We start from the raw sequence: 12,066 nt of genomic DNA on the forward strand, positions 1-12,066 counted from the left end.
GGTCAGACTGCGCTGATGTAAGCTCAGACTGGTCTCATGCAAGCTCAGCTTGCTGCCATCCTAGCTCAGACTGCTGCCATCATGGCTACGGATACCAGTGCTCAAAGGGGCTGGCAGGGTGTCACAACTGTCCAGCAATCTGTCCTCCAATAGATTACTAGTATTGCCTGAGGTGCTGCCCCGGGGGAGTGGCAGTGGCTCCACAGAGCACAAACCTGCTGTCCTCTCTCAAGATGACAGCATTTGTCCTCCCACCCCACCAATCTGCCAGTGCCCTTGCTGTTGCCTGTCAGCCAGCCAGCCCAGACTGCTGTCACCCACGTCGAGATGGTGCAGTCTGAGGCTAGGCCTTCTAGGCCCAGAGCTGCTTGAGGTTGTCCTGCGGCAATCTGCAGTATCCCCCACTGAAAGAAAGCAGCCTTCTGCCAGCCATGCTGCTGCCACTGGGGTAGCACTGCGTAGGAGCATTAGGATAGGCAAAGGCACATTGAAGACAGGTACTAAGGGAATGCACAAGGGTGATAAGTTGATGTTTGTCTGCAATATGGCATGGTTTGATTTATACATTTGGTTTGGAATGTTTATTTTGTATTGTCTTTTATTTTTGCATCGTGGCCAACCGGATGCTGTGATGGTCAGTAACAGTGGAAAGTAAGGTTGTGGGTCTGTTGGTGAATGGTGAATTAGGGTTGTGTTTACTGGTATCGCACTCGGAAGAGTCATTCATGGACAGCCAAGCCAGAAAGGGGGCTGTCTAGGTTGACTCCTCCCTTCTTCTCCTCTGCCTCATCTTCCTCCTCCTCCTGCTCCTCAGCTGCTTGCCTTATAGCCGGTGGCAAGGGCTGTGCCCTCATGATTTCCAGGTTGTACAGACCTCCACAGATCTTGACACCTGCTCTGCCGAATACTGCAAGGCTCCTCCAGAGTGGGCCATGCAGTGTAATCGTTGATTCAGTACACCAATGGTCTGCTCTATGATATTTTGTGTGGCAGCATGGCTTTCGTTGTATGCACGTTGCCCACGTGTGGTTACTTCTCTTTGAATAAAGAGCCTCAGTGACCTCCCTTACGCAACAGTGGACGGCAAACTGGGAGTTGTTGCAAATATCTCCAGCTCCAGCCTGGAAGGAGCCCGATGCATAGAAGTTCATCACCATGGTCACCTTCACAACCACTGGCAATGCAGTTCTTGCCCAGCTCTGAGGATGCAGTTGTGGCGGCAGCAGGTGGCAGATTTCAGTTAAGATGCCCTTAGTGAAGCACAGACATCTCACACGCTGTTCCTCGCTGAGGTTGAGGTAGGAGTATTGCTCCCTGAACACCCTAAGCGGATATGGCCTCCTGCTGAGAGCCCTCCTCCTCCTCTTCTCTCTTCCAGCAGCTTGTCCTGCTCTGTGTCCCCTCTGCTCATTCTCCTATCATTCTGTATTCCAGGTGGAAGGCCTACTAGTTCACGCATGTCTGGGAACAAGTGGTTTGTGCAGAACCCTTGTAGTCAGGACTAAATACTTCAGCACCTGCCACACCACTGTAGACTTTAGCAACTTTAAAGAACTCGTGAAACCACCAAACACTTCTACAAACGCTGCAACAGCCAGTAGAAATCAATCTGCAACTAACCTGTAAGTAGGTGATGATCCCTTTAAATAGCACTGGTGGGGTGTCCATCCTTCTCCTGAACGCTTGTTCAGCAGTGCGTGTTTAAGAGAGGGCGTTAGTTGCAGCATTGAGTTCCAAAATGGCAGCGCTGGTGTCAAATCAGCATTATACGTACACTGATTGACGTCAGGATCTGTCTACTCTGCATACACACTGCACCCACGCTAATGTCCTCACCATGATGCCATCCAGCACAACTCGAGGTGTGTGCACGCGCCGTGGACGCCATTTTGGATCCAAAACAACACTCGTAGCGCCGAAACAGCAGGTGCTAAGGAGCCGAATTTTGCGCCCAATGTGTTTTAAAATGTACTTTATTTAGATGCAACATAGTTCTGTTATCTTGTGCTGTGAAGAGTCTACATCTGAAACATTAACTGTTCTCTCCATTGATGCTGATTGACCAGAGTGCTTCCAGCATTTTCTATTTCTGTTTAGCTTGGTGTTGGGTGAGAAAATCAATGCACAAAGCTGTCTAGAGGTAACTCTGTTATGTGGCCAGGTGTTGTTTTGCTATTACTGTCTGTACAGAAACTAACCAGGTCAAGTTTGTTTTTCCACTCATTTTTAAAGTGTTTATGCATGGAAATTCGTAGATTGATCAAATAAGAATTTCTGTTGTGACCGGATGTCAAACCAAATGAGCTTAAACCAAACAGCTTAAGAGGCTGCTGTTCATAACTTATTACTTAAGTGGTAGAGATAATTAACATTTCAATTGCTTAGCTTTTTGAGCTTGTGTATTATAGCCTGTCTTTGGAAATTCTAGAAAGTTAAGAACATAAGAACATAATAGGAGCAGGAGTAGGCCATTCGGCCCTTCACGCCTGCTCCACCATTCAATAAGATTATGGCTGATCTTCTACCTCAACTCCACCTACCCATACCATCCCCATATCCTACTACTGAGGGAATTTGAGGAGCTAGAGTCAAATAGCTAGCATGCAGGTACAGCAAGTAATTAGGAAGGCAAATGGGATGTTGGCCTTTATTCCAAGGGGGCTGGAGTATAAAAGTAGGGAAGTCTTGCTACAATTATACAGGGTGTTGGTGAGACCACACCTGGAGTACTGCATACAGTTTTGGTCTCCTTATTTAAGGAGGGATATACTTGCATTGGAGGCAGTTCAGAGAAGGTTCACGAGGTTGATTCCTGAGATGAAGGGGTTGTCTTATGAGGAAAGGTTGAGCAGGTTGGGCCTATACTCATTGGAGTTTAGAAGAATGAGAGGTGATCTTACTGAAACATATAAGATTCTGAGGGGGCTTGACAGGGTAGATGCCGAGAGGATGTTTCCCCTCGTGGGGGAATCTAGAACTAGGGGGCATAGTTTCAGAGTAAGGGGTCACCCATTTAAGACAGAGATGAGGAGGAATTTATTCTCTCAGAGGGTCGTGAATCTTTGGAATTCTCTACCCCAGAGAGCTGTGGAGGCTGGGTCATTGAATATTTTCAAGGTGGAGCTAGACAGATATTTGAACTACAGGGGAGTCAAGGGTTATGGGGAACAGGCAGGAAAGTGGAGTTGAAGCCAAGATCAGATCAGCGATGATCTTATTAAATGGCGGAGCAGACTCGAGGGGCTGAATGGCCTACTCCTGCTCCTATTTCTTATGTTCTTATGAAATTAAAATGCAGAACCTCACACATAATAATCTATGGATTGCTACCTGAGCCACGTGCAAATTGGCATAGGGACAAACAGATTAGAAGGTTAAATGCGTGGCTGAAAGAGTGGCGTGGGAGGCAGTGGTTTCAATTCATGGGGCACTGGCACCAGTACTGGAGAAAGAGGGAGCTGTTCCGTTGGGACAGACTCCATTTAAACTAGGCTGGGACCAGTGTCCTGGCAAATCGAATAACTAGGGCGATAGATAGGGCTTTAAACTAATGAAGGGTGGGGCAGTGGTTGGAGGATTCAGGTGATGGTAAATTCAAAAGCAGTAAGAGAAATGTCAAGGCTGTAGAGCAGAGTAGTGATTTGGGTAAAAATAAGCAGAGGGGATCAGGAAGGGACAGAGAGCTTAGCAAAGGGCATCAGTGACTAAGGTGACATCAGAGAAAAATAGAAACAAGTTAAAGCTAAAAGCACTATATCTGAATGTGTGAAACAGTCATAACAAAATAGATGAATTAATAGCACAGATAAAAATAAATGGGTTTGATCTAATAGTCATTACAGAGACATGGTTGCAAAGTGGCCATGGTTGGGAACTAAATATTCCAGGATACTTGACTTTTAGGATAGGGAAAATGGAAAAGGAGGGTGGGGTGGGGGTAGCCCTGATAATAAAGGATGGGATAAAGATAGTAGAGAAAAAGGATCTTAGCTCGGAAAATCAAGGTGTAGAATCAGTTTGGGTGGAGCTAAGAAACAACAAAGAGAAGAAAACATTGGTGGGAGTAGTTTATAGGCACCCTAACAGTAGTTGTAGTGTCAGGCAGATTGTAAATCAGGAAATCAGAGGTGCATGTAACAAGGGTAATACAGTAATAATGGGGGACTTTAATCTTCATATAGACTGGGCAAACCAAATTTGCAGTAATAGTGTGGAGGACCAGTTCATGGAATGCATTCAAGATAGTTTTCTAGATTAGTATATCGAGGAACCAACAAGGAACAGGCTATTTAAAATCTAGTACTGTGCAATGAGGCAGGGTTAATTAATAACTTTGTAGTAAAGGAGCTTCTGGGGAAGAGTGATCATAATATGATAGACTTTTATATGGAGTTTGAGATTGAGTTTGAGAGTGATTTAGTTATGTACAAAACTAGGGTCTTAATTATGAACAAAGCGAACTACGTAGGTATGAGGGATGCTCAGTCATTGAGTATATTCAAGACAGAGATCGATAGATTTTTGGATACTAAGGGAATCACGAAATATAGGGATAGTGTGGGAAGGTAGAGTTGAGGTAAAAGATCAGCCATTATCTTATTAAATGGTGGAGCAGACTCGAAGGGCCGAATGGCCTACTCCTGCCCCTATTTCTTATTTTCTTATGTTCTTATCCCTTGATTCCCTTAGTATCCAAAAATCTATCGATCTCTGTCTTGAATATACTCAACGACTGAACATCCACAGCCCCTCTGGGGTAGATAATTCCAAAGATTCACCACCCTCTGAGTGAAGAAATTTCTCCTCATCTCAGCCCTAAATGGCCAACCCCTTATTCTGAGACTGTGACTAGTTCTAGACTCCCCAGCCAGGGGAAACATCATCCCAGCATCTATGCTATCAAGCAGCTTAAGAATTTTATATGTTTCAATGAGATCACCTCTCATTCTTCTAAATGCTAGGCAATCTAGGCCTTGTCTGGAGTTTTACATTGGAATTCTAACTCCCTGTCCAGCAGAGATGATCAAGAGGGCTATGTAAAGATCATCGCTCACATAATGGTTCATCAAAAATTAAGTTAAAAGATTTTGGAAAGAATAAATATTTTGGACCAAAAACAGAAAATGCTGGAAACACTCAGCAGGTCAGGCAGCATCTGTGGAGAGAGAAACAGAGTTAACATTTCAGCTCAATGACCTTTCACTAAAACTGTTGGAGAGAAGAGCAGAACATCTTCAAGGTGGGCATTCCTGGAAGGGAAGTGGGAGTGAATTAAACAATAAAACAAAAGCAAAATTCTACGGACACTGGAAATCTGAAACTTGGACAAGTTTAAGTATTGTACAAGTCAAATATTGTGCTATTAGTTACTTGCCTTATGTTTTATGCTTCTGTGTAATTGGCCCCGATCATATCTCGGAGGCGGGGAGGGAGTAGTTTTGAGGTCGGGAAATCCGGAAGAACGAAATTCATTATCACCCAGGAATGGACACTAACTTTGGAAAAGTTTGAGATTTAGCGCCAGGCGCTAATGAATCACGCTGCATGCAAAATTCAGTGTCATCGCTCAAAGAAAGGATGGAAGCGCTAAATCAAGTGCTAATGACCTAGCTCAGTGGCATTAGACTCGAAGCGCTAACCAATTTCAGGTGCAGTCTAATCGCTAGTCATCATTGCCACAGGCTCTTTCCAGTTCTTAAATGGGAGGTTCAATCACGCTGCAGAACCTCATTCTCAGCATTGCTAGTTCTGCAGCTGTCTCAGCAAGCAGCAGAAGGCCAAGGAGAAGGAACCGGACCACTGAAGGAGGTGCCATTATGGCAGATCAACGGCTCAGGGAGAGAGCTTGCAGATTCTGCGACCAAGCATTGGAGGCCTTGGTTTTCGCTGTGGCGAGACGGAGGGCAGTGCTGTACCCAACAAGTGGCAGGAGGCCCTCGCCACAAGTCTTCTGCACCATGTGGAGGGAGGTAGCCCAGCAGGTCTCGGGCAGCACTGTGGTTCCCAGGACCCACACACAGTGCAGGAAGAAATTTAACAACCTCACTCGGGTGGTCAGGGTGAGTCGATGCCTCAACAAATGCTCCATACCACCATCTCAACCTCAGTCGCACACACTGGCCAAAGCACCACACCCCCAGCACTCACCCACCAACAATCTCCACCTACCAACACTCACATCTCACACCTTGCACACAATCACAGCTATTCAACTATGGCAGGCACATCTCCCAAACACATTGCTCCACACTCACTCATTTTCCCCTCTCTTGCAGGTCAAGGTCGCTCACGACAGGAGGGAGCAAGAGTGCACAGGCGAGGGACAACCTGACACCCAATCACTCTGAGCTGGAGGAAAGAGTACTGCAAATCATTGGGCGCCAGGTGGTGGGCGCCGTGCCCACCAGCGATGTTGACCCCCTTAGGGACAACAAGGCTATGTTCATCCCTACTCCTTCTCACAGCCCACTTCCCCATCACCCCACAAGCCTTTCCCACTTTCCAGCTAATCATGCTGTATGCATGTCTTTCTCCCTTCCTGCCCCCCTCCCCTCACCTTAACTCGACTCTTGTGCCTTTATGCTTTCTGATAATGAGCAAGCACCTGAGCAGCCTGTCCCGGAGGGCACCATAGAGAGTGAGACAGGAGAAGAGGAGGAGGAAGAACACACCCCGTTACTGCATGTCTCACCCGCAGATACTGGCACTACGCACTCTTTAGAGGCTAGTATAGTAGCAGGATCAGCACAGGGTGATGCACCGGGGACGAGCGGGCTGCAGCAATGCCAGGAGGAAAGGGTAGCTCGGGAGTCAACTCCCCGGAGGGCGAGTTCGCGCGCGAGTTCTGCTGCACAGGACTCAGATGAGAACCTCGATGGCCTTTAGAAGAAGGGTGATGGAGCCTCTCAGCAAGGGTAAGGAGCATGGAGGAGTCCACCTCCAACATTGCAGAGAGCTCTGTGCACACCACGGAGCCCATCATTTGCAGTCTGCAGAGGATGGTGGACTCCCAGAGAGACAGTGGCGACCCAGACCTCATGCCGCGTGTGATGGGCGATGTCACAGCTTCCATTGCAGCACATGCGGAAGCCACGCAACATCTTAGTGCTGTAATGCAGTCTATGCTTGGTGCCATCGATTCTCAGACTGCTCTCATGCAATCTCAGCTTGATGCCATGCAAGCTCTGACTGTTTCCATCGTGGCTGGGCCGACCACCATCCACCGGGGCTTCCACGGTGTCGCAGCAGGCCAGCAATCTATGCTCCAGCAGATTTCTAGGGATGCTGAGGTGCTGCCCCTGGGGAGTGGCAGTGGGTCAGTGGAGCAGGATGCTGCTGTCCTCTCTCAGGATGACAGCATTCCGGCTCTCACCACTGGCACTCGTCCATTGCCCTTGTCACTGCCTGTCATCCAGCCAGCCCAGACTGCTACTGCCCATGCTGAGGTGGTGCAGTCTACAGCCGGCCCTTCCAGGCCCAGAGCTTGTCGAGGGCGTCCTGTAAGGCCATCTGAGGTCTCCTGCATGGACACTCAGCGGCCTTCCAGCCGCTGTGCTGCAGCCACGGTGCCAACACTTTGTAGGAGCACTAGAGTAGGCAAAGGCACAGTAACGACAGGCACTAAGGGTTTGAACATGGGTGAATAACTTATATTGTTGTTGTAAATATGTGTTAACAGATTATTGATAAATTTATGAATTGGCTTTGGATGATTTTGTGGTGTCTCTCATTTCAGCTTTGCGCTGTGATATGGAGTGCGACAGGGATGGAATGGTGGGGATGTGGTGAGTAACGGGGATCTGGGGTTTAATTTATTGTAACCCCAGTCTGATGAGGCGGTCATGGACCGCCCTTCCAGAAGGCCAATTGAGTGGCTGCCTCCTCCCTCACTCCTGTTCCTCCTCCTCCTCCTCCTCCTGAGCTGGTCCCACAATCCCTGGTGGCAAGGGCTGGGCCCTCATGATGGCCAAGTTGTGGAGCATGCAGCAGACCACCACGAAATGGGACACCTGCTCAGCCGAGTACTGGAGGGCTCCTCCCGAGCGGTTAAGGCAGCGGAACCGTTGGTTGAACACCCCGATGGTCTGCTCAATGATGTTCCTGGTGGCGGCATGGCTCTCATTATATGAGTGCTGGGCAGGAGTGTTGGGGTTGGGGAGAGGAGCCATGAGCCAGGCGGCGAGCGGATAGCCCTTGTCTCCGACCAACCAGCCATGAGCTTGATGTGGCAGCTGGAAGAATGCTGGCACACCGGTCTGGCACAGGATGAAGGCATCATGGCTGCTGCCAGGATAGCGGGCATTCACATTGAGGATTCGTTGTCTGTGGTCACACACCAACTGCACATTAAGTGAGTGGTAGTGTTTGCGGTTATGGAAGACCTCAGGATTGTTATGTGGTACCCACAAAGCCACGTGGGTGCAGTCAATGGCGCCCTGCACCATGTGGAAGCCCGCTATCCTGGCAAAGCCACATGCACACTTGTCCTACTGGTGATGGAGAAGGAAATGTAGTCCCTTCTCCTATTGCAGAGAGCCTCTGTGACCTCCTGGATGCAGCGATGGACGGCGAACTGCGAGACGTTAGCTATATCTCCTATTGCAGACTGGAAGGAACCACTGGCGAAGAAATTGAGGGCGACGGTGATCTTGACTGCCACTGAGAGAGCCATGGTCGACCTGATGAGGCTCGAGGTCTGGTTGCAGGAGGTGGCAGAGTTTGGTGACCACATCCTTGCTGAAGCGGAGCCTTCTAATGCACTGCTCCTCGCTTAATTCAAGGTAGAAGTGCTGTTGGAATACCCGCCGAGGGTAAGGCCTCCTGTTGAGAGCCCTGACGGCCCTCCTCCTCCCCCCTCTGGCCACATCTTGCATTCTTTCTCGCTGCCTCCGCTCTCTCTGCAGTAGATCCTGGAGGGCGAGGTTGACTGCCAGTACAGCCCCCATTAATGTAATGATGTGTAGCACTTTGAAATTTTGTCAGAATAAATGTAACTAATTTTTAGTAGCCACAACACTCCTGATACTAAAGAACCTTTAGATGACTGATTAAACTCTTGCACAACCACAAACTGACAAGGCAGCAGTGAAACAGCACTAACCTGACAGCTGCGACTGACTCCTTTAAATATTACCCCTGGAGCCGCCATCCACCTGCTTCACGCATCCTCTTCCTGTTGTTGTCGGGGCAGGGTGCTAAGGCAGGGGGTGATAATCAATTTGGCAGATCGGGTACTCAGTGAGCGTTGCACGCTCACTGACGTCACAATCTGCCTAGCGCTAAAGCCCCAGGCGCTAACTGTTAGCGGCGGCACTAAGGGGCGACTGGATTTGGCGTACGCAGCTGGATTCGCCTCGCCCCAGTGTTACTTCATTAGTACCCCATTAGCGCCCCCGCCAGGCGCTAACGGGAGGCGCTAACCAACCGAATTTCTCCCCCTCTGTCTTCTTATGAAAACTTTCTTTCACGGCAAAAAGAGTTAAGGGAGAAAGCCTAAATTGTTAACAAGGTTTTTCCTGGCAATCTGGTGGAAAAGGCGTGGCCATTCCTTTGCAGGTAAGTGCAGAGAATGTTTCTATTTCCTTTATTATGTTGGTAGTCTGATCAGTTCACAGGGGTGTCTCCATTCAATTCTGATGATTCGGGTCTGAACACATCTTGGCATCCCCCAGCAATACAATAAGGCAAATATTCAATAGTCTTGTTCTCATATATACCCATATATTCACAAATAGAGAATACTGCATGCCCAACATACATTTTTAATTCAACAAATTCTAAAGTTCACCCTTATTAATAAAACGTGAACGGCATCAAATTCCATAGGCAACATCTACAATGTTCATGCAACCTGGCGGCTTAAGCAGATAACTGTATAATACAATAAGATTCGGACTTCATCTGCACGTTTGTCATTGACAATACCAAATTCTAGATCCAAACCCTTAATCTGTTCCTTTAAGAAAATCAAAGTGCCACACTAACTACACTCTAAGCCCATTCTGCAGGTCTGACACTGACAACTTTCATCTAAGCACTAGTGCAACTTCAGACACATTTAAACGTTACCAAAAACATACAGAACGTTTTCATGAAAAAATGCACTCAAGTTCTCATTTTCAACCCAGCAGGATTTGAGAGGATAGCTGAGGAAATTATCATTTTAAGCTGCGTTGCCATTTTTTTCTGAATAAAGTATGCAGGTGCCAAAATAAAATTGTAACAGATTTCCTTCACCTTGGAGCTTCTTTGCAACTTAAGATATGCCTGTGCATAACAACTGTGTAACAACTATAAAAGCAGTATCCCATATTTAAATAATTTAAATCAATCATTTTTAAACAAGTGCTGCTATTTTTATTCGGTTTGGTATGGAAATCCTAAAGTAGTTCACCAAAAGTTTACTAACTTCATCTTCTGGGGAAATAAATATTGCCTGTAGAATTTTATGCTGTTGCTGTTTTATTGACGAGGAGAGCTTTAGAACTTGTTGGATATAAAATTAAGAATGCAGTAATATCCGCTATTTGTCAATAGGGGCATATACCAGAGCAAGACTATTATATGCCTTCAGTTATGAAACCCCCATCACTGTATGCACTCTACAACAGAATGCACATTGTTAATGAATCATATCGCCCATATCTACTGTTAGAGCAGCTTGAATTACCTCTTGATCGCGAATGCATGTCACTTTCCTCTATTATATTCCACACCTGCTTTCTACGAGTTTACACAGTCTGTCAAAATGCCAGCGAACATTGTTTTTAAATTGCTCCTTCTATATCCTTATTTCACCTTGCACAAATTAAAACGCACAGCACATATTTAACTATTTAAGGCTGCATCGTAACACCCCCAAATCTCGGCCAAGACGGAGATGATTGGGTCATTCCCCCGAAATCACGCCCGGAGACTGCACCGCTGTCAGTCACTCACTGGATGACACCTTCAAGATACTGACAGCGGTGCGGGCTCCAGGTGTGATTGACGGGAGAATGCCCCAATCATCACCAGCCGCCGGGACACTCATTCCACGCAGCCTAAGTCATTTACCTTGTAACAAGCGAAACCCTACCAGTCCATCCAAATTAATACGATCATATGTACTTTCTAAGAAGAAAGTTGCCGTCTCCAATTTGGAAATAACATCGTTGAGCATTGGTTCGTTTGCTGAAACGAAACTTAGTGTGGTAAATGCGATCAGAACAGGATTCATCGTTCTTCCTCAGTCTTCTTTCCACCCTCTGAATACCCATCAGCTGGTGCTTGTGAGGTCATTCGCTTGTCTGTGGTGTTTTCCTTGTGGGATTTAGTGGGCTTGTACCTTCACACCCGAGTCACATGTATTCCCTTGCGTCCTTACTGGATTTTATCCCTGTCCTTACTGAATAATTCTACTAACATTCACCTGTTCTTATGTTCTTCAAAGCAGACGGATAAAATCGGCTTTGCGAATTCGTGCACTTTTATATAAAAAAAATTATCACAAAAAGGTTTCAGTGCATGGGTGGGACAACTGACTGTCTAATGAGGAACCCGATTCAATTGGTTGTACGAAACAGATAAACAAATGTTATTGCAGCAGGCATCCACAAGTGAAGCGAAGTCATTAAAGTGGGCGTACATATTGCATGTAATGGACATTTGGTTATCTTTCAATCGAATCGCTCAAGGATAAGCTCCCCAATATTTGGTGGGTGAGTGCTGTACAGACAATAAGGCTCGCCCCTGTTCTGTGCTGCATTTGCTGATCTTAGGCACTCGGGGTGCTGTAAGAGGCCTGAAAGCCCATGGGTTTGGGATAGGGTTGCCTCGGGTTCGAGGTATTTCCTGGAGGTTTGAGCGCCTGCAAATGTCATTGCATTTACCGCATAAAGTTTGAGTCCGCTGTTTTGTCGAGTATCTTGGCTCAGGGTTTCGCAGCAGCACCTGTTGTGTGAGAAGTTCCGAGAACCAGGATGGTACCCGTGAGCAGGCAAAGAAGGGAAACCTAGAGCGGGAACGAAGGTGGGGGAAGGATTCGCAGGGGAAGACCAGAGATGGGAGGAACTTTGATTCCACCAG

At 47.2% G+C, this 12,066-nt stretch overlaps 1 protein-coding gene across 3 annotated transcripts in view; it reads right to left on the reverse strand.

The window, feature by feature from the left end:
- Positions 1–11,468, reverse strand: part of c11h16orf89 (chromosome 11 C16orf89 homolog) — a 123,596-nt gene extending 112,128 nt beyond the window's left edge. The window contains exon 1 of one of the 3 annotated variants that reach the window (XM_086000487.1): positions 11,056–11,468. In XM_086000487.1, the coding sequence (XP_085856613.1) occupies positions 11,056–11,218 (163 nt within the window). In that variant the 5' untranslated portion in view covers positions 11,219–11,468. Of the gene's footprint in view, positions 1–10,669; positions 10,780–11,055 lie in introns of those variants that run through there. The other 2 variants (XM_086000486.1, XM_086000488.1) reach the window with 2 other exon arrangements.
- Between the last annotated feature and the right edge of the window lie 598 nt (positions 11,469–12,066).

The sequence above is a fragment of the Somniosus microcephalus genome, chromosome 11 (genome assembly GCF_052327205.1).
Source record: "Somniosus microcephalus isolate GS21.2 chromosome 11, FLI_Smic_1.0, whole genome shotgun sequence".
Lineage (NCBI taxonomy): Eukaryota > Metazoa > Chordata > Chondrichthyes > Squaliformes > Somniosidae > Somniosus > Somniosus microcephalus.